Genomic DNA, 23,944 nt, shown 5'->3' with positions numbered 1-23,944 from the left:
ACATGATGATGGAATCTTCTGGTTAGTGCCTGACACATAGAAAACACTTAATAAATATTTATTGAATAAGAGAAGGAATACACGAATCCTTGAGATTTAAAGAACTGAGTTCATTTGGTATTAAACACTTTTTTTTCTTGTTAAAATTTATTGTCAAAGAATTACAGCTCACCTGGATCCCTACTGCCTGGCACACAGAAGACAGTACATACTTTAATGAATGAATGAATTCTAGACTAATCATACATTTTGGCATTTATATTTTGCTCTATTTTTTTTTCTAAAATTTTTTCCACATTTATTCTTCCAAATCTGTGCTGTCCAATAGAGTAGCCACTGGCCACATGTGGCACTTGAGCACTTGAAATGAGGTTATTCAAAATTGAGGTGTGCCGTAAGTGTAAAATACACATCGGATTTCAAAGACTTCTTCAGAGACAAAGAAATGTGTCTTTAATAACTTTCTAATATTGATTACATGCTGAAATGACTGTTTTAGATATTTTGGGTTAAATGAAATTTATCTAACACTGCAACTGTTAGAAAACATTACACAGATGGCTTGCATTATATTTTAATTGGGCAGCTATCTTCTAGATGAATTTTAAAATTATTTTGTGAAGTTTCTAAGAAAATACTCCTTTGGGCTGCATTATATTTATAAATTGTCCATCTTTATAGTATCAGTTCTGCCTGCCAAAATCATATGCGTCATCATTTATACATTTTTGTCCTTATTAAAGTGTTACAGTTCTTGTAGATCCTGACAACTTTTTGTTTCTCTCCCAAGTATTTCATAGTTTCTGTTACTGTTGTTGGTTATAACTTGTCATTGTTTTTTTTTTTGTATTTTAGGTATTAAACATTTTTTAAATGAGATTGTTTATAAATGCAGAATAATACTTAACATATTCAACTTGTTTTGTTTTATGTTGTGAATATTTCTGGAACGTCTGTATTTTATCTTTAGTGGCCCACCCACTCTCTGACATTGAAAGTATTGGATTTCCAAAGATGACCTTTTAGGTTACCCCAGTGTCAGTAAGTATTTGTCATTAAGTCTGACTTCCAGCTGTGCTGGCTGAAAGAGAAACCTGACTTTTGAAAAAGTATACATACATAGATGCACACACATGCACACACTGCTAAGTGTTTAGTGTGATGTTAATTATCAGCTTATTTGGTGATTATTGATTAATAGATTAGACCATTGACCTTTCATGTAAGATGGTTATCAGTTATTCAGATTAGATTGCAAAAACTGGGTATCAACTGATTACAGATATGAAAAAGGGCTATTTGATTAAAGATGAGGGAAAATAACATTTGCTTGTTTGGTCAGATTAGAAATTTATGACCTCAAGATAGGTCACTTAAGATACTGGTTATTGAAATATGGTGTGACCAGCCTTATCTCAGCTTCTTTTCTGCTTATCTTTATACCTGTCAGTAAGACAAACTACAGAGACATAAGGTAGCCTGAGTCACTGGTTGATTATTCTCCCTGGTGAAAGAAAGATTGTGTTTTTTTAAGTTTCAAATTTATTTAGCGTAGTGTTTTTATGTTTGGGTTTTGTTTTATCACCTCAATATTTTGTATCTTTTTAAACAAAACTGTTGATTATAAATACTCAATGAACATTTGTATAATGAATAAAGGAATAAAATAACAAAAGGCAACCATAGCAAACTGGCACTCTGTATTCATAACAGAGGATAGTTTGGTGACAGTTGGGTTATTTTGAATTTGGAAAACCATGAATTTATTTTATTGTTATTTTTTATTATTTTAGTTTTATATCTCTAAGAGGCTATAGAAGATAGCCTAAAAGTTCTTCAAGTTCATCTAAATGAATCACAATTGATTTTTTTATAAAGGTACACAAATTTTGTTAATATTTAAATGCTGATATCAAATATTTCTGATACAATGATTTATAAAACAGTTTATCTCATTTTATCCTGCCAGAAATAATGGTTAACATACATTTCTCAGCTGAGAACGTAAGAGATTCTGTAATACTCTGTAAAAGTCCAAGGCAAATGGTAGGACTAGAGAGCCAAACCCAGGTCTTCTGATTCTACTTTTCCCTTTGTGTCATCTGGTAGTCCGTAAGTACGTAAATTTTGATTAAAAAAGTAAGATACATATTTGATGGATAAAAAAGATATAGTACATATACATGATAGAATATTGTTCAGCCATTAAAGAAATCTTGCCATTTGCAACAACATGGGTGCACCTAGAGGGTATTATGCCAAAGGAAATAAGCCAGGCAGAAGAAAACAAATACCATATGATTTCACTTATATGTGGAGTCTAAAAAAAATAAATAAAGCAAAACAAATGAACAAAACAGAAAGATTCATAGGCACTGAGAAAAAGTGACTGGTGGTTACCATGGGGGAGTTATTGGGGTGGGTGGGTGAAATAGGTGAATGGGATAAAGCAGCACAAAATCTCTATAGTAATGTAAGTTAGTCATGAGAATTAAAGTACAGCATAGAGAATACAGTAAAAACTCTGTAAACTCTTCCCTTGTTGACAGAATAATTATACTAGTTGGAGTGAGCATTTAATAATGTAGGTAACTATCTAATCACTATGTTATATACTTGAAACCAATATAATATTGTATATAAACTGTACTTCAATAAAAAAAATAAGCTAATGGACTGAAATAGAATTATTTCAGGATCCTAGACAAATGTATTTGGTTACTTTGTAGAAAAAAAAGATACACATTTGAAAATAAGAGTTCAAATCTTCATTATTTCTCATGCATAACACTGTTGGATAATAGGTTAGGAATATAGCAAAGTATAAAGCATGGCTTTTAGTTGTAATGTGTTCATAATCCAACTGGGGAAATAGGTGATATACAGTAAAAGAGAGTAAGAATATAAGATAGTATGTGTAAAACGAGGGTCTCAAGCTATAAGCCCTAGAAAGGAGAACTTGCTGTGGATTCAAACTACAAGGGATGACTGAAACTGTGATGGAAGGGTGCATTAGTTGAACCAATGGAGGTAGAGGACATTCAAGGCAGGGGAGGTAAGGAATGACAAAGAAGACATAGGAACCCTGAAGCCCTTGGTACTATGGTAGAAGATTTGTAGTCAGAGAGTCAAGTGAGGGTCACATTGTAGAGGAATTTAAATTCAGGGCTAGGATCATAGGACCTAATTTTATAGCTGTGGGGAACCACTGAAACTATTTTGTGTGGACATGGCATATTGCAAACAACACACTTTTTTTTCATGGTCGAAGAACCTAAAGATCAGATCTTTCTTCATTTAATAATTGAATCTAAGGGCTAAGTAACCATTGCCATGAACAACATGCCTTAGGACATTAGTGTTGTTGGTTTTTGCCAGGGGCTGGAGATAGGTGTGTGTGTTGTGGGACAGGAAGTGGGTAGTAGTCTCCATGAGTTTTGTGGAATATTCCTGTATGTGAAGCTATATATCATATGTAGAGAGGAAAACAACTATAGATATAGTAATGAGGCCCTAATAAGACAAATTATAAATCTGAAAAGTGATTTTTAAAAACACAGAGATTTAAAGATTTAATGGTCAGGGACTAAAGTTTACCAGGTTTAACTCATGGCTTTTATACCACTTGCCGGCAGTTTAGCCACAGTGTCATTTTGTTTGGACATAGAGACATTGAAAGTACCCAGGGAAGGCAACACTGTCTCTCATGTCTAAACTGCTTCTGCCAAGCTGTGGCAGTCCTTCTGTCAGCTAAGAAGTGTGGCTTTCTGTAGAGCCACCTTTCACAATAACAAGGCTTGTGTAAAGACTCCCCCATTTTCTAGATTCAATGAACCTAGTGAGAACTTGAAATTCATCCCGCAGCTCTGCCCATCAGCATTTCAGCTGTAGTAAATTAATTGGCTATAATTTTGTTTTTTTCTTTTCTTTCCTTTCCTTTTCTTTAAAAAAAGATTTCTGGAAATGGTGAAAGACATTGTCATGACAGAGACTGATGATAATACTAAAAGCAGAGAATTCTGACAGTGTATCTGAAGAAAAAACTCCCCAGTCAATACATCAATATCAAATTCATACTCTTCTGCCTGAATTTGAAAGCTTGTACATTGCCTTTCCCTCCTGGCCTGCTGTCCATTTTTATCCAGTCATTTCCTGCATCTTTCTCATAAACTCTTTCCAACCAGCCTACACTCCTCATTACCCTTTGAACATTTGCCATTCTTTTCCAGCTCTACTCAAGCTCTTCCTCATACCTAAAATGAGCATGTATAACTTAGTAAACTTCATATGAACTGATTTTTTTCCTTAAAAGTAGTGTGCAAGACTTGAAAGTGAAAACTTTAATTGTTGCCCCTAAAAATATGTAAGGTTATGAATAATATATGGACATTTTGAAAGACCATGTATGACCCTATTGATGTAGTTCAGATCCCTTCAGTTTTACATAAAATAGTTTTCTTTTTGGAGACACAGAATCTAATGTCAGAATTGAAATCAAATACCCAGTATCAAGACCAAATGGAATGAAATAGTAAGTGTTGGCAAGTATGTGGAGAAAAGTGAACCCTCCTACACTGTTGGTGGGAATGTAATTTGGTCCAGCCACTGTGGAAGGCATTGTGGAGGTTTCTCATAAAACTAAAAACAGAAATACCATATGACCCAACAATTCCACTTATGGGAATTTACCCAAAGAGAACAAAACCTCTGATCAAAAAGATATATGCACATCTATGTTCATTTCAGCATTATTTACAATAGCAAAGATATAGAAGCAACCCAAGTGCCTACTGACAGCTGAATGGATAAAGATGTGATACATATACACAATGGAGTATTACCCAATCATAAAAAAGAAGAAAATCTTGCCATTTGTGACAACATGAGTGGACCTAGAGAGGGTATCATGCTAAGTGAAGTAACCTAGGCAGAAAAAGACAAACACCATATGATTTCATTTGTATGTGGAATCCAAAAAAAAAAAAATAGACCAACAAATATAGACAACAGACTGCTGGTTACCATAGGGAAGGGAGTGAAAGAATGGGTGAAATAGGTGAAGAGGATAAAGAAGTACAAACTGCAAATTATAAAATAAGTTATATGTAGGAATGGAATTACAACATAGAGAATTTAACCAATAATACTGTAATACCTTGGTATGATAATGGGGTAACTACACTTATTGTGGCAAACATATATAGTAATATATATAATTACCAAATCACTGTATTGTACATCTGAAACCAACATAATATTGTATATGAACTTTTTTGCAATAAAAAATATGTACATGAAAAAACAAAAGACCAAACGGAATGAAAGGACTAAACAGTAGCACAAATAAAGAAGAGATGTAGGATGGGTTGAAATTTGAGGACCACTTGAGATGAGCAATTTGATTCTTAAGTACCACATGTTGGAGTAACACCTCTTTTTCCTGGTTTCTGGCATTGGGTGGAGAGGAAAGGATAGGATGGAATGTTTTCCCTTTTATTAAAGGTTATGTAAATATTATTAAACCTTTAAAAGAAAATATAAATAAAAGAATCTATTACAATACAGCTTGCTATAACATGTATGTAATAAACTGATGGGAAAACTGTTTCCCATAGTGCAAGCATAAACCAAAAAAAGGTATTTTCAGTCTAAACACCAATTAAGCTTATATGCTAGCCCTTTTCCCTTATGACAGTGTTATAGAGAATCTACACTAACAACTGTCAAGTAAAAGGAATAAAAATGGTGTGGTCATCTGACCTGAAATACTTGGTTGTACACAACTCTTAGGTTCTTTGTGGTAAATAATGATAGGCAAGAATTTTGAAATGTGGAAATAATAATAAAGTTAAGTCATTACTGAAATTTTGAAATGAATGGCAGAGGTTTTTGGTAACTTTGGTATAAAGTCATCAAAATTTTACCTTAATTTAAACTTCCCTTAAGTTTAATTTACATAAGGTAAATTTTAAATTTACCTTAATTTTAATTTAAACTTAATATTCTTTCTTCCTAAATGTCCACCATATCATTAAGTGCAATCTTTTTCCATTTTTCAAGTCTGCCTACAGTTCAAACATCCTCTAACTGGCCCTTTTTCTAGTTCTGTTCATAAATAAGCTTGTTCTTTGTTGATTGCCTATGTAACTGAGTATGCCATAGGTGAGAGCAGACTGGGTAAGAAATCAAGAAACCAGAATTATCTTTCATAGTCACCTCACAGCTAAATAAAAATATGGAAGTCATTCAGCTTGAATGTGTTCAGAGAAACACTTTTTATTCACCCACTCCACTCTCAATACATTTTTAGGGGTTTAATAAATAGTGTACAGGAAATCTAGTAGAACTTATGTTACCTAATAATTTAAACTGCTTTGGAAAGTAAAATATGCTTTGATGGGCATTCAGTTACTATTTGATTGAGGAATAATAGATCCACTAGGGAGAAATTTTTTTTTAATTGTCTAATGATAAAATGTAAACCAAAGGCAGTAAGATTTGGGCAAACTTGGTTTCCTCATAAGTCAAACAAAGTTAATAGCAAGTATGGACTGCACAGAATGAGAACTCAAAGTAGAGGCTTTTCTTCTAGAATGTGATATACGTTTCCCTGCTTAAACTGCTCCTTCTTCAGAATTGCAGACAAAAAATCATAGAGGTTGTGGGGAAAAAATTAAGGTTTGGTCAGACCACTAAAAATCTATGTAGTTTTTATATTATTGTTGGTTCTCTAGTTAGCAATGCTAATAAAAAATTATTAACTCCATTAACTCTCTAGCAACATTTGCACCCAGCTCACAGTCAGCTAACCCTTTGCACCACACTTCCTCCCAAATAGAGGAGATAGGAGTTATTGAGTGTATTTGATTCCAGTACTTTGATCAAAATAGAATATCTGATTGAAGATACAAGGAGAAATGTCTTCACAGCCCCTTTGGTTGGAGCTTTAGCAGAGGAATTAACTTTCTAAAAGTTTAGGGTTCTTGACTCCACTAAACCAGCCCCTATTTGTACTAAAGGAATGAGCTTAAGATTTTTAGCTAGTCATCTCCACTTTTCTAGTCCTTTATACATTGCTAAGGCTTTCTCTTTAATTGGGGTGAAAGCTTGCCCCTGATCACTTTAAAACATTAACATGCTTGACAAAAACCGTGAACCAGCAGGACATCTAAAGTCCAAATTATATTAGTGTTGTTCATTACTTGCCAATAGCAAAGGAGCTCTTTTCTTTTATAGAAATATGTATTATTGTGGAATATAATGTGTATTGGATTAAAGAATTCTGGACTCTCCTAAAGCTCTTTGGAACTAAGTTGGTTATAGGAGAATAAAGGAACATAAATCAAACATGTTTCTATTGTTGTCTCTGTTTCATGTATATCAAAAGCTTTTAGGGGTAATTTAATGGCTTAGCCACATTAGAAGACTTCTGTTAGTATTTTCTTACATTTTTCTTTTGCTTATCCCCACAGTTGGCAGAAAAGTCTATGAAATTATCTCTGGATCAGTAGAAGTCCCATTCTTACTAATAATTACTGTTTAGTATCAGTTTGATTTATGTTATTCCTATACCAGTATTTTCTCCCCGAACACCTTTTTAGCAATGCCTGTAAGGTAGTTCTATCTAGTTACAGCACTGAGATGAGATTGTGACTATAATGCATTTGAGAAGGCTGTTGCCCAAGATTGGCAGAGACTATTTTGATCAAATTATTCCATGTGTACAATATATTTTATGTTTTATATTGGTACTGAAGTATTACACACTGACTGGCTCACTTCACTAAATCTGCCTAGATTTTTAAGTAGTTTTGCTGTATATTCATTGTGTCACTTTATATCAGTGTTAAGTTGATACTTTACAATTATATGCACAATTTTATTGGATCATATTTTTGTGTCATTTTAACTTAGCTTCTTTGAGGAGAGATGAGTCCATTGTTTCAAGTCCTGATGTCACTGATACTGCACCAAGTAGGGAGAGGAGACAGCAGATGCGAAAATATCCTGGGACAGAACCTAAAATGGCTTCTCAGGAACATGAGCTTCTAGAAATGAAAAAGTAAGTCATTTTGTTCTTTGCCAGATAGTGAGATGACATTGAAAAAAATCTAACATAATCTTAAAAATTATATTTTCATTTCAAATTTACTTATGGCTATTTTTAAAGAACAAAAATTATTATTTGGAAATTACGAAATGTACGAGTCAATATATTTTCTTTGGTATTTTGTTAATTCCTATTCATATTTAAAGCAGAAGTGCTAAAAATATATGCAGAATTTTTTCTTGTGGTTTTTATGGATGAATTAGATATGTCATGTAGTATGCTAAAAATATTGGAATCCAGCTTATCTTCAATAAGGTGTTTTAATCTAATTTACTGCTTTAAAGAGACATAGCATTCAAATTAGCTGCTTGATTTGGTTATGCTTGGAATTTTTTCAAAGTGAAATGTCTATCTCTGGTTGTCTATTTCTATTAAATTTTGGAATTATGTACTTTATTTTGCAGCTTTTCACTCTTGAGCTCAGACTGCCTTTCTTTGATCTAGATCCCAATTTAGTTGTAAAGAGTTGAGGAGTTAGGACAATTAATATTTCGTTGCAGTAAAACAATCAGCATTTATAAAGAATATTATCAATTGAATCCTAAGTGAATGTGCAAATCATGTGTGTATTCTAATATATGTATGTATGCCCTGAGAATTTATTACTTCTTCTCTAAACTTCTCCTTAATTTAGCATATAGTTATTGAACAATAACCATATGACAAATGGTATTACAGACCAGTGGTTTTCAAAGTGTGAAAAGAGAACCCCTGTGGATTCCCAAGACCCTTTATGTTGGGTCATCCCTTCTTTAATTCCATACTTGCATGAGATCAGATTTTCTTCACTATATTTCAATTAAAATATCATGTCAAAGTTGACTACAGAAGCTAATGAGAATTCAACTGTTTTCATTTACACTAAGCCATCAAACAGATTTGCAGAAGTGTGTAAATCATTGCCTTTACAAGGTATTTTGTTTAGGAAATACAATGGTTTTTCAATAAAGAATATGTTATTTGTGTTATACTGGGTTTATTATTATTTTTAAATGAATTCATAAAGATTTTTAAATTTTCTCAGTTTTAATTTTGCATATAACAAATACAGTCCACACAAACAGAAGCTCTTGAGGTCCTCAAGAAATTGAAAAAAATAAGGAGGTTCTGAGAGCCTAAGTTTTAGAGTTCTGTTATAACCAAGGAAGATGCCAAGACAGGCACAATCCATATCTTAAGGAAACAGCCTGACAAGAGGGAGTTTTTGAGTTTCTTGCATAAAAGTAAGCATTGTACATTATTAATGTAATTAATAGTGAACTTGTTTGGTTTGTGTTTATCTTCGCATTTTTATTCTCTCTGCAATTGTCCTGACCTACTGGTTCTTGAAAGTGCCATCTGTATACTATATCTTATGTCTTCAGGCAATATATGTGAAAAATGGGTGTGTGCTAAACTTTCACTGGTTTGTGTTTATCATCTGAATTTATTCATTTGCTCAATACCTGTGAAACTGGCTTCATAGAGTTCAAGGTATTGTATGATCTTTTTAAAATAATGAGCCAAAATATTTCCAATTTGCCAACCTTAGAGTAGCAAACTATTTCTATAATATGAGGAAACATACATTTACAAGCAGTTTGAAATATTTAGAAAACTGTATTTCATTCAGTCAATCTGTAAGCAAATGAATAATGAGTATCAGTTATATGCCACGCATAATATTGAGTGTTGAGAATTCAGGAGAGTAGAAAATGGCACAGTACTTTTCCTCATGGAGCTTTTGGTCTAACTGTTCTGATTTCAGGGTCTGGGGGGAAAAATGGACTCTGTTATTTATGTTAGAGAGTTGCGTCTTAGTCTTTTCACTGTGTCAACTGAATATAAGGTTTTGAGTTTACTAACACTTCCTGATTACACTGTATTGCTTAAGCAGGTTTCTGATATGCATGGTACAAAGATGAAAGAAGTTTCGATCTGAATCAAGACCAAATATTTTATTTAGGTTTTTTAATAAAAGCAGTGTGTTTCTACCAACATATATGCAGTTAATACTGTGTTCCTGTTTTCCCCAAGTTTAGATGATAGTGTCAATGCTTGTTTTGTTTACTTTCACTACTTTAAAAGTTGATATATCCATATTGGCTTTTTTGAATTATCTGCTAGTTATATCATTATGGACCTTTAGGCTCAACTGCTCCTAAGAAGTAATGAAAAACGTATCTTAGATGTCAGGAATAATTTCAAAGATTAAGGAAATTGAGTTCAGCATTTATGAATCAGATGTTGAGTGATTGATACTCTGCTTTATAATTCCTCTGCTTTTGCCCAAGTAAAACAAAAAATAAATTATTTATTTTGTATTTCTTTTATTTTTTTATACTTCTGGGCTTTTTTTTTCCATTTTGAGTGCAGAAGGCTGAAATTTTATGACTTTTAAAATTTAAAGTACTAGTTCTACTTTCCAGATTCTTTTTATCAAAAAAAAAAATGAGAAGTCTTCTGCAAACAAACAAAAAATGAAACAAGGCCTCAACTGTAAAGAAACCTTAGATTAAGGCATACTCAATACTGAGTATTAAAACTGATGATTAACCTTTATTTTATGTTTGTAAATTCAAACTACTATTTCCTACCTTCCTAAGCACCTTTTTTCTCTAATTTCTCCTGTACATCAGTTAGGTTGATATACTCTAGCTACAGCCTCCAATGCAGACTTAGGTAGTTTGCTATGTTAAGGTTGAAAAGATACTGGCCCTGAGCTCTAAACTTTGCAGTTTCCTAGGCTTTTCTCCCCCAAATTCTATTGCCTCTAGTCCCGTCAGATATTCTCCCTGGTTCTCTTCCATGTTTTTTTCACTGTCTCCTCATGGCTTCTGCAGTGCTACATCTCAGGAACAAACAAAATAGAGTTACCAGATGATCTTAGGTACTGTGATTTAATTTTTCTTTTATTCTTATGTCCACTGGATTTTGTGTAAGTCATTTCATCTTCCTAGGATTGTTTTTGCATCTGTAAAAAAAAGAAAAATTGAATTAGATGATCTGTAAAATCTTTCCTAATATCTATAATGCTATTACATTTTTAACTATTCACCACTTTCAAAACATGAACATGATTTAGCAATAAATTACATTTATTAGCTTTTGGAATCTAAAATTCAAGAAAAAATATAAAATTAAAAAGTATAAAATATCTACAAGTTGGAAAATTATTCATCTTTTAAATTTATGTATTTGTATTTAACAATGTAAATTTTGTAGTATGGTTCTAAATAACCATGGGTTATTTAGTACTCTTTAAAACACTAAATACTAATCTATATTAATCTCCATATACATATTGATCTATAGTAATCTATAAAACAAACTCATGGCAATTTTTAAGTTTATTTAAACATTTATTGTGATACTGGCATTGGTGCAAGACAAGAATGGGAGAAGAGAGATGCAGACAAAAATAAGAATTCTAATAAATGCTTCAGATGTGATCTCATTTAAATCTCACACAAACCCTACAAGCTGTGTTATCAATTTCCCCTTTGTACAGATGAAAAATAGCCAAGGCTCAGAAATATATAGCTATTTTTCCGGAGTGGCACAGCCAATGTTTTATTTCAAAGCCTGTACATGGTCCACTGCCTCAATAGAAGCTATTTGCTATGGAAATATTAACCCAATTCTGTTAAAACTATATTGTACAAAGTATACAAAGCTTAACTTATCCAAGGTCAAAACAGTGAGCGATTTTAAATAATTATTCAGTGGATTAATGAATGACATATTCTCCAGTATTCATAAAAGGGAAAAAGAGACTGTTTTACATGAATGAGTTATTTGAACTTGCCAAATTTAGATGTAAAACCAGTTTAGTTATTATTTTATTACTGTTATTACTGTCTTACCAAATTAAACTGTTAGTTCAGCATTAACCAATTACTGCTGTTTATGAAACTGTTTGACTACATAATGTCTAATGTTTCAGTTTACTTTGCTAAGGAATTGCCTGCTTATAAACCTGTCCTATGTGGTAAAAATATGTGAAATATTTGGATGGGTATCTCCCTAAGTGTATGTTCTAAGGGCATTCAATAGAAGTGACTCTTAGATGACCATTATCAAGAGTTTTCTAAATTCTGAATACTTAAAAAGTTTTGTTTGTAAACAAGTACATTCTACCACATTCATTTTCTTTGTAGTCTTAGCCATGTTTACCTAGAAAATATTGACTGAGAATGAATCTATTACACAACTTTTTACTCTTCTCTTAGTGGTGGAAAGATTGCACAGAAAGTTATGAGTTTATAGTTCACATTACCATGGCATATTAACCATTATATCCCATTAAATTTAGCTGAGAAGGTGACTTCATTACTGGTTTTCAGTTCTAAGTTTAGGCTGGACTTCAGACAGTTTTCTCAGACCCTCACACTGTTATTTCCTTTGTACCCTCTGCAGTGGTCTCTCAGTAGGATTTGCATTCATTGTATGACTACCACTAACTAAGGAAATGCACAGTAGATAACTGTTGTTTTTGAAAACAAAAAAAATTCTGATTATAGTTTTCCCTCACTCTTCATTCATTTATCACTCATTTAAAAGACGTTTACATGCTGAGCACTCGGAACATGTTGATGAGCGAACTAGACACAGTCCCTGACAGCATAGAGCTTAGTCTATACAAAAGAAGACAAGCATTAATCATATCAGTATATAGAGAAATAATTGCAAACTTTTGAAAGATTTCAGGTTTTAGGGGAAACGTAGCAAGGAGGACATGGCTTGAGGAATCATCATTTGAACTCTTACCCGAAGAATAAAAATAAGAGTACAGTGGTAGAGCGGATAGCAGTGTTTAAGCAGAGGAGGCGGCCTGCAGGCACGTGCCCAGGTAGCATGTGTAAGCGTGGAGAGAGCAAGGGGGGGAGCAAGGGCTGTAAGGCAGGGGGCCCACTTAGAAGCCACACCAAGCCAGCTGTGTGACCCTTGTTAAAAAGTCTACCTTTCCTTGTATACATGATAGCATTTCTGTTTCTCATAGAACAGAGTACTTTTTTTGTTTTCCCAGCTTTTTGATACTGTTTTTACTTCTTCTTAAGAGTTATAAGATATCAGAGTGACTAGAAAACTGGTATTTTGATCATTATTGCATCTTCTTAGATATAATCATTTAAAATAATCTAAAGCAGTTGTACTTAATTTCTTTTTTTTTTAATATTTTCTTTTTTACTTTCAAACTGCTTAGTGTTATATAATTTTGGATTCCCAATAATAAAATTTTCATTCTTTTAAAATGCAGGAACCTAGAAAATTGAAAACATACTGAAACTTATGAAAAGTATTCACAGGAATAATAGCTTAAATTGGCATGTGTTAGCAGTCCTGAGGTGCAGAATTATACTGCCATTTTGCCTTTTTTGGTAACTGTAAGTGTTTTTTTCAGAGATGGCTTTAGGTCTTTGATGATTTCTCACTTCTGGTAAGATTCTAAATCCTTGAATGTGTTATGCATTGATAAATACTCATTTTTAAAAATTTAGTGTGATTAATCTATACAATATGATGATGGCTTGGGGAAAACACTCATCCTGTTCTGTCAACTAGCATCAACACTAAAAGTTACTTTACAACATAACCAGATGGTGTACATTCTTTGCTATTTACTGTCTTGCATCACTTGAAATTGTGATTTGTAGTTATTTGGTATGACTTTTTAATTCCATATTTTAAGCAAAATGAATTATCTGACAGTCTACAGAATTTTTTAAATTACTTTCAAATTTATATATTTTATTAATATCATCAGGTAAAAACCCTAAGTGTAAGCAAAACATTGTAAAATTACTTTCTATAAATATACAAGGGCACACACAATACGTATCTAAATGAAATAGCTCTACTTTTGGACTTCTTAGGCACCCAGCTTAAGTTTTAGTGAGGTCATGCTTTATCATAGAACATAATAATCAAGGACAAATTTTTCATTCAGTTTTTTTTAAGTGCTTCCAACAGCCTAAAAAAGCTAATACAATAAATGTCTATTAATAGCATTCTGTTGGTATGACATTAAGTCAGTTGTGGCCAGGTAAACTAGTTGGTTTATTTTAACAAACTGATTATAGTCCATTCATTATTTACTTATTAGGCTAAAATGAGTTAATGTCCCTATTGTATGGAAATAAGCAACCAGTAATAAGATGGGCCAACTAATAAAATGCTCAAATGAAAGATTTAATTAATATTTTCATGCTTATCACATCTTCAACTATTTCAGCCCATTTCTCCCCACCTGGAAAATCTGTTCTCCGTTCACTGTTCTGTTTCTCATTTCTATAGGTTCTGTGTCTTGAAAGCAAACTAGTTTTACAAGGTAGCGACATTAGTACCTTAACAGGGGACCTATAAGTGAAAACTTTGGGTCTCAAAATCAGGGCTTCAGACCCCAGAAGACATGACCAATAAAAGCCAAACCCAGGTTGCAACCAAATCAAGATTATGCTGGAAACCAAGACAGGTAGTCAAACATAGGGATACACCATATGGGGGCAGAAACCAGAACTGGAGTATGAAGTTTCTTACTGTAGATCAGAAGCAACTCTTCAACTTTTTGTGAGCTCCTCCTTAAATGACTCTTAACTAGAGAAAGCATTAGTCCTTGTGGTCATGAGAAGAGCTAAATATATAGGTAGGAACAAAATGCCTCCAGCTCTGAGATTTGAAAAGATGGAGGGAAGAAAGTCAAGATGTTTATTGGTGTTAGGTGATAATGAATCCAGAATTTACTCTTTATGATGCCATTCACAGACTCCATTCTGTAGAACTTTATAAGAAGATCTTAACAGGGCCCCTACAAAGGACTCCATATTCAAATAAGTTTGGAAATTGCTGGTTACCATAGCTTCCACACTCCCATATGCTCTAACCCCCACGTTTTATTTATTATATATTTCAAGCTTTAAGAAATCCCTTGTAAATAATTCATTTGACTTTGTTTAATCACTTTTCAAATGTACTTAAACTAAGCACCCTCACATAATCTGCCTCTCCCCTCCCTAAAAAGCTTTAGTAACAGTACAAAGGCTAATGTTCTACAGGGCTCTAGTTAGCAATATAAACTCTACAAATTTTCAGTTATCAATGATTTTTAAAATATAAAAACCTTTCAAACATAATTATAGAGTGTTAGGCATTAGATGCATCTCACGGAATATAAGAACAGTGTGTATATGGGACCTTTATCCTCCTCTCCCCATAATCCTACCATTTAGGAAACTTCCTGCTTGTCCAACAGGTGATCCTGTTGAGAGCAGCGCATTATTTTCTGGGAGAATATTAGTAATTGGAACACACTGGTATACCCTAAAAGATGAAGTTTAACATCATGTCAACTGCAGGGTAAATCATTAAATAATTTGAAGCGAAAATACAAATAATGTAGTCTTCACATACTTTCATACAATCTTTGTTTCTGCAGGCTAGCAAGTAAAGACCTATCTCATGCAATGCCCACAAACATGATTTAGCCTTCCATGTAATGGACGTCTTCTGAAAACACAGAGTTCTAACACATTGTTCCAAACAAGCTTAAAAATAGTATTAAATTATAAGTTTTCACAAATGTTGTTCCTTGAACTATAGTAAAAAAGTTTTACATGTGTTCTGAATCAACCTTTAAGTGGTTCCATTAAGTAATTGTATAGCCGCAGTATTTTAGGTGAATGGTAGATGGCAAAACAGCATGCACACACCCCCACCCCTTACAATGTTTAATTAGCCAAGGTTACACAATCTTATCTAATTCCATATGGCTACAAAGTGTAAGAAAAGATGCTGCATATTTTAGCACATTTCCTCACCTCCTTGGAGAGGGGTTAGTTATTACACAGCCACCACTGATACAGTTTGTATAGGCATGGTCTTCTGGACCCAGAAAAGCTCAGTTTTTTTCCTTTTTATACTAGATGCTCACAGCGTCATCCTGGAAGAAATTGCACAATGTGAGCCCTTTTATTCAGAGGAATAATTACCCACATCAGGCTCTCCTGTCTCCTGAACAAAAGTCACTATGTCTATTGAAGCTTTTCAGGGTAATCCAGTTGTAGTAAAATAGCATTTTAAGGAAAATACTTACTATGAATAAAGTTCTTCTTATGATAGAGTTTTGAAGAAAGTTTTTGGTTTATTTTTTCTTATGTTTCTATTATCAATATTATAAATTAAAAAGACAAAACTTAACAGGGAGGTGGAGTCCAGTTTTAGTCCATTTATTTATTGACTTATTAATAAACTTTATTTTCTAGAGTAATTTTAGGATTCACAGCAAAATAGAGCAGAAAGTAAAAATCTGGGGTCCCCTTACATGCACAGCCTCCCGCACTATCAACATCCTCCACCAAAGCAGAACATTTTTTACAATTGAACCTACACTGACACATCATTATCACCCAAGGTCTATAGTACATTAGGGTTTACTCTTGGTATTACATATTCTATGAATGTGGACATTTAGAATGACAAGTGTATACCATTATAGCATCGTACTGAATAGTTTCACTACCCTAGAAATCCTCTGTGCTCCATCAACTCATCCCTTTCTCCTCTAAACTCCTGGTAATAACTAATCTTTTAACTATATTCATGATTTTGCCTTTTCCAGAATATCATATAATTGGAATCATACAGTATATACCCTTTTCAGATTGGTTTCCCTCAGTAATATGCATTTCAGTTTCCTCTATGTCTTTTCATGGCCTCTTAGCTAATTTCTTTCTAGTACTAAATAATATTCCATTTCCTGAAGGTACCACAGCTTACCCATTTATCTACTGGAGGAATCCATTTATTTTTTATTAAAATGAGGTTCATTTTATTTGTTTCCTAATTATAAAAGCAGTATGTGCTTAGCCCTGCAAAATCAGAAAGCACACAGAAACAAAATGATGGTACATAGAAAAGTCCTAATCCCGCCCACTTGGGGACAACCACCATGAACACCATGGTACTCTGATTTGCAGATATCTTCTTCTACACTTTATTTGTAGAACAAGGCTTATACTGTTTATGAGGTTGCCTGCTTTTTTTAAATTTAAATATATATTTTAAACAGCTTCCACTTTAATAAATATATTACTTCAACAGTATTTTATATTTATAGTTTTCCATTGTATAAATGTACCATAATTTCCAGACTATACATTTAGGCCTTATCCACATTTGTATTATTACAAAGAATGTTGTATATGTTTGTACATAAATTTACACATACGTCTGATTATTTCATGAGAATGAATTCCTAAAAGGGGAATTACTAGGTCAGAGGGCATATGTATACTTCAGTTCTTTGTAATGTTTTGCCAGAATTCTTCCAGAAAGCTATAGTGATTAGTACTTCAAGCAGTGTTTACCATTTGTTCTCTTGTTTTCCACTTTGGTCATTGCCAGATCATTTTAATCATTTAATCAGTATAGGACATCTCATTATTTAAATTTTGTATTTACCTTTAGAGAAGTCTATTTTTTTCTGATATTTATTGGTTATTGGCATTTTATCTTTTGTTTATTATCTCTCCATAACCTCACCTGTTTTTCAGTGTAGGTCTTTGTCTCCTATTGTTTCTAAGAGTGTCTTATATCTAAAAATACTAATCATTGTTTTTCCCAGCATATCATTTACCTTTTAATTTTTTGTTATTGACATTTTGTATTTACTTGTTATTAGTTAGATCAGTCCATCAGCAATAATGATATTTAACATTAATCAAATACTTTTTATGTTCTAGATACTGTACTAAGCATTTTATATGCATTGTCTCATTTCACTGTATCTATTTCATAGATCAGGTAGCTCAGAGCTACAGAAATTGGATAACTTGCCAAAAGACAAGTGCCTCATATTTGATTTTGAATCTCGGATCATCTTATACCAAAGACTGTACTTTTAAGCTGCTTTATTATTCTGCTTCAAAAATAACAGTAATAGCTAATATTTATTTGATTACTGTGTACTTGGCTTTGTGTTTAAGCACTTAAATTCCATTAATTCATTTAATTCTCACCACAACTCTATAAAGGCCTATATTTATATCCATATTAATTAGTAGCTGAATAAAGAAGAATTTCAGTGAGGTGTGACTGTCCAAAATTTCTACAGTGTACACAGCAAAGATAGAACTGCGAGCACTGTGAGTGCAGGCACTGGGTTAAAAACACCTCCTGTCTGTCTCTTAACCTAAAAACGAGGGTCTGATGAGATCATGTGATGAGAGCACTATCTAAGTAGAACACTGTGGAATACAGTGTACTGTTACTTTGAAAGCACTGTTTTCCCTGGGCTTTTTGGCTAAATTTTAGAAATCTATTTCTGGGAAGGAAACAGTATTTATGGAATTTTCAAACCTGGAGCTTTTTTTCTTCATAATTCTAATGTAAATGAGAATTTCCCATGCCCTTCTATGTGTTAACAAATTTTCTTCCCTCCCATCTAGCAATCAATGAGATAATGCTGGAAGAAAATAACACACTTGGAAGACTCTGTTTTAAAAGCAGTTGATTAATTTCAGAGAGAGAGACACACATATAAGCATTTGCCTTCTATTAATTCTTATATTATTAATCATTTAAAATTTTCTTTCCAACTGATTCAAATATTTACTCATTTTTTTTTACAGATTATTCATTTGCATCTGCCAGTTTAGAATATGGTAGTTGGCTCCTACTTTTCAAAACAAATAAAGTTTTTGTTTGTATTTTGATTCCTAAAAATTCCTAACAATTTATTACTTGGATCCTAGTTTAAACTTGGATCCTAGTTTAAAATTTGTGTATGTGTGTGTTTAATTTATATGGAGAATCTAACTCATCAGGTTCAAATATCTAATTTTTGAAGATTTTTGCTAACTGACCTTTAAAATTTTTTTAGTGTCAAATTAAGGGACATAAAATGAATGTGCAGTTGCTGTATATTTACTTTGGTCATCATGAGCAAACCTCATTTTTTATGCAACTTTTATTTTATCATAATGTTTATCTTAGTTGCAAAAGTAAACACAGTGGTGGTTTTAAAACAAGATAGGTTTTTATTAGCTTCATTCTGTGTTTACCTAACTGTTCATGCTGCGGCTCTCACTTTCCTTGCTGCATGTTTTGATTAATGGCCCCCTGGACTTGTTCCAGAATATACTGATTATGCTCAGTGCACTTCAAAGATGATTTATTCATTGTGTTTGCAACTCAAAATAATTAAGTAAAAGATTGATCATAAGTATTATTATAGGTTTGCCAATAAAATCAGCAGTTACATTTTAAGATAAAGTTTACCTGAGATTTTTTTAACTATTCAAAAAGGACAAAATATTAATATTTCAAAAAAATATGTTTAGTATTAACCACAGGTTTATAGCTTTTTAAAGCCTGGTAATTAAACATATCAGAGGTTTAGGCTTATGAGTGTATGCATTTTAAGTTGTATTTTAACATAATTTGAAAATAATACATTTCAATGTAGATTACATAGATGTTTAAATAAAGTATTTTCATGTTTATAGCTCACACTGGGAACAACCTTTACTGCTGTTCCCTCAGGCTATTGTATGCATTTAGATGTGAAATTATTGCCAGACTTGAATTTCTGTTTAAAAATTTTTTTAATAGGAAGCTGTTAAAGTTTTTCTATGTTTTAGTAAAGGAACTTAGTCATATAGTTCATTATGCTCCTATTGTTTGAAAGACTTCTTTACATAAAATTTCTCTAAATTTGATTTGATATTAATTATTGTTTCAAACATTTTAAGTACTCTACCAACATAGAATAATGTGTACATACTCATTATATCTGGCCAGAGGAGTTGTTTTTCAAAGGAAATGACTCCCTGCTCATAATATATAGTTCAATATTGAAAGAATAACAGGTACTTTTTTATTATTATTTGGTATATTATATTCAAAATTTACATTTAACAGTGAAATTCTATAACTTAAATAATCTATTGTTGTGATATATAAATGTTAAATAGGTTCGGTCCTTCGTTTATATTAAAACATCATGAAATGAAATGAAGTGTTTTATCAGAGTAGAACTGAAGGCTGTTTATTGTTCTAAGCTTGTGTGAAAGTATAAACTAGTTATATCAAAAGAAGAAGATATAAATTCTACCAGTAACTGAGATGTTGGCAAGTCAAATATGAGAATAAAAAACAAAAAATAAAAAAACCTAAGTAATGAAATTAAAAATACATAATGATCCATGAGTATTATTCAAGGATTTTGTTTTTGTTAAACCATTACTTAAAGCTTTACATAGACATGCTTTATTTAAACATCATTATTAAAAAATATCTTCATTAAAATTTTAGGACATGTACTTTGTTCATTTGAAAATATTTTACATTAATTTTGTTTCAAAACAATTCCTAAAAATTTTAATTTCTCTAGATCAAATTTATGCATGTTACTTTTTAAAATGTTACTTTTGCAATAAAGACAAATCTTAGTTTATGGAATAAAGCAATGCTTTCTTCTTCATATACCATTTCTAGAAATACAGAATAAAGAACTGCATAGGCAGTCTTCAACAATCTCTGTATATGAAATAAAACAAATACAAAAGATTAATAGCACACATTAATCTTTTCCTTTTTGGCCACATAATTTCCTGAAAAACTATCTTTAATACATACATAGCTAAAATGTGTCAAATTCTGAAATAGGAACAAGAACTCTGTAATCCCACTTGCAGGACTGTGAAATAAGGAACAGTGGTAAGATCAGAAAAGACTGGTTAGAAGGAGGTGTTTTTTGAGTTTGACTTTATAGAGGACTGGAATTTTCTAGAGACATAGGCTGAAGAAAATAATGCAGAGACTAATTGTTGAACCCAATCTCCTGACTCCCTTTATTTCTTTTAGTAATAGAACTCCCTGCTACTACCCCATGCATCTACAAGTTTTAACAGGGCATATGGCTGCCACTCTAGAGGCTACTTTTCTCTGCAATGAGGTATAGCCGTGTGACAAAGTCTTAACCAGTGGGATGTGAATGGAAATGATATGTGCAATTTGGGGATCATGCCCATAAAATGATTTGGTATACATTTCCCTGTCTCTTTCTGCCTTGTCAGCCTACCTTCTACCTAGCATTTAAGGAAAACATCCTAGAAGATGGCTGAGAAACAAGAAGGGAAGGATCATATAGAGTCCCCAGACAATCTCATGGAGCAAGGCATCATATCCACCATGCACTACCCAGCTATCTCTAGACTACTGTGAGAAGTAGAAATAAATGTATAGCTTGATTGAGCTTTTTGGATCTCTTTGCTATAGAAACTTGAGAGATATCCCCGAGCTAAAAAGAAGGGCTTTCCTATTAGAGGAATAGAGTGTGTAAATAAATTTATGTACATAAGGAAGAGTCTGGAAGGTAGGGGACCAGTGACCATATCGTGAAGTGCATAGAGATGTGAATAAAGATGTCAAAGTATGTGGAGTGGATCTCAGATCACAAAGGAACCTGAATCCTCAGTTGATTTATGTGGACTTCTTTTATGAATGCAACAAGGAACTCTTAAATGTTTTGAGCCAGAATGGCATAATGAATGATGCTTTATGAAAATTTCCCTGGAAACCACATATTTGAGGAAGGGAATGTTTATAGATTGGAGTGAAGATAGGAAAATATTACAGTAGTCAGGAAGAGTTGTCTGAATAACAGTTATTGTTAAGTGTGATTAGAAAGCAAAGGAAGAGATGCTTTGAAAAATACTTAAGATTGCTATCCTCTTGTTACCAAAGATCTGGGAAGCCTCATCAGTAATGAAAGTTATTTGTTCCACATGATTTTTTTCAAAGTAGGTCATCTGCCTTACTTTAGAAACCAGCATACCACAAAAAGTGGATAAATAGAATTTGATAGTCATGGGCATTAATGTCTCAAAAGACTGAAAAACTTTCCTTTTCCAGACTGGCAGATTTATATACTCAAGTATATGGGTATATACTACATTAATTTTGTATTATTTTGCCTCTTTTAATTTATTTATTTTTAAATTTTATTTAGCATATGAGTATGTTAATCAATGAGCTGTCTTCAAATCATGTTTTAAGAAAGGTTGTCACTCTGGAAGGTGTGCTGTGTCTTCTGAAAACCTTCCCTGATGTAGGAGATCCTGTTAGCTCCAACCACAGGAAATATTCCTCTGGACATGTATTTTCATTTTAATCTGAAGTTATGAGATTTCTCTTCCTTGGAGATATATGATATTCTACTTATGGACTACAGAAACAAGAAGGGACTGAGAATAAAAAACAAAACTTTTCACTTTTTGTGAAAATCAACTTTTTCACTGTCATAATCTGTTATGGTTATAGTGTGATTTTACAAAGTGTTTTGCCTAGGAACAAAATACATGACTTCCTGGAAATTTCCAGATTATAGGGAATAAAATAGGAAATGTATTCACAAATGAATTTGGCAAAGTAATGAAGTTAGGAGATACTGTTATAAGACCAAACAGTTCTATATATCCCTAATTCAAGAAAGCTATGAGAATTAATTTTTTTATTTAATGAGCCTGTCTTTGGTTAAGCAATAAATGGGTAATAGATACATATGTAAGCATTTAAATCATAGAAACTATTAAAACATTTCATCTTTTCTCAACTGCTCTGGGTTAAATAAATGAAAATCTCAGTATTCTTACTGAATAACAAGATGGTCTTTCAGGGCCAAAATATAATTTTGGAGTATTCCACTTAAGTGGGTAGGAACTTACACAAATAACTTCTAAAGGAGTCACCATGTGATTACCTCTAAGGCCCTCCCATAGAGGAAAGAGTTCAATACAGATTTATATCCTAATTCTGACAGTTAGTTGCTGTGTGATATGGGGGAAGCTACTTAATCAGTCTGAGCCCTAGTATCCTAACTTCTAAAATGGGAATAGTAATACCCACCTCATTAAGCTTAATGAGATGACAAATATGCACCAGGCACATGGTAAGTGCTCAATTCTGGCTACTGCTGTAGCTCCTGTTCATTTTATCTCCCCCCCACCCCCAGTGTCCAGCTGTCTTCCAACCCAATTACTTGTGGTAAAAGCATTTAACCTATGAAATCATTTAATTTATATTTTAACATGTTTCATAATTTAGTCTAATAATTCTTATCATCTGAAATTCCAGAATAATTATAAAGTGGCCAAAGATGAATATAGAATATGGTACCTAGCTTGCTGATAACAGGTACCTCATGCACACTCAAATCATAAATATCTTGTCAACACATATTTGCTGAGTACCTAGCATGGCCTAGGCACTGATCTAGGCACAGAGGATATGGTGGTCAGCAAAACAACAAAACAGCTGATGTTACATTCTGCTGGTATGAAACAAGCAAAAAATAAACAAATTAACAAGAAAACACCAGGTAATAAAAGATATGCAGATAATTAAAAGAAGGTGATGTAAAAGAGGTGGATGAGATGCTTCCTTCTTATACAGGGTGGTCATGGAAGGTCTCTGTGGAGAACTGATATTTAAATGGAACTTAAATGACAAGCAGACATCCTTTTAAAGCCTGGGAAAAAATAAGTAATGCTAATGCCCTGAGGTGGGCCAAGCCTAGCATGTTGAAGGAACAGAAAGATGGTCCATGTAGTGGAAAAGAGGAGTTGGTATGTGACATAAGTTTGTGGTCAGTGAAATGGGTAGTCAGATCACAGGACTCTGAGGGTTTATTCACAGTGTAATGGTGAATTTTAAGGAAGAAAGTGATGTTTGTTTTAAATAATTGCTATGATAACTGTGTTGAAAACGGATGTGGAGGTGGGGAGTTAGTGAAAAGAGATCAGTTAGGAGGTTTTACAGTAGTCCAAGTGAAGGCTAATAGTGGCTTTCACTATT

General features: G+C 32.8%; 1 protein-coding gene across 7 annotated transcripts in view; it reads left to right on the top strand.

Moving 5' to 3' along the window:
- XRCC4 (X-ray repair cross complementing 4) overlaps window positions 1-23,944 on the top strand; it is a 234,087-nt gene that overhangs the window by 137,973 nt on the left and 72,170 nt on the right. For 6 of the 7 annotated variants that reach the window (XM_017675798.3, XM_036998460.2, XM_073234440.1 and 3 more), the window contains one exon: window positions 7,915-8,062. The exons of the other annotated variant lie outside the window; for it this stretch is intronic. In XM_017675798.3, coding sequence (XP_017531287.3) covers window positions 7,915-8,062 — 148 coding nt within the window. The remainder of the gene's footprint in view (window positions 1-7,914; window positions 8,063-23,944) is intronic. 7 annotated transcript variants of the gene reach the window in all.

Source organism: Manis javanica, chromosome 1 (genome assembly GCF_040802235.1).
Source record: "Manis javanica isolate MJ-LG chromosome 1, MJ_LKY, whole genome shotgun sequence".
In the NCBI taxonomy this organism is placed as follows: domain Eukaryota; kingdom Metazoa; phylum Chordata; class Mammalia; order Pholidota; family Manidae; genus Manis; species Manis javanica.
Note: the sequence above shows the minus strand (reverse complement) of the source record. Positions and strands in the feature narration are given on the sequence as shown.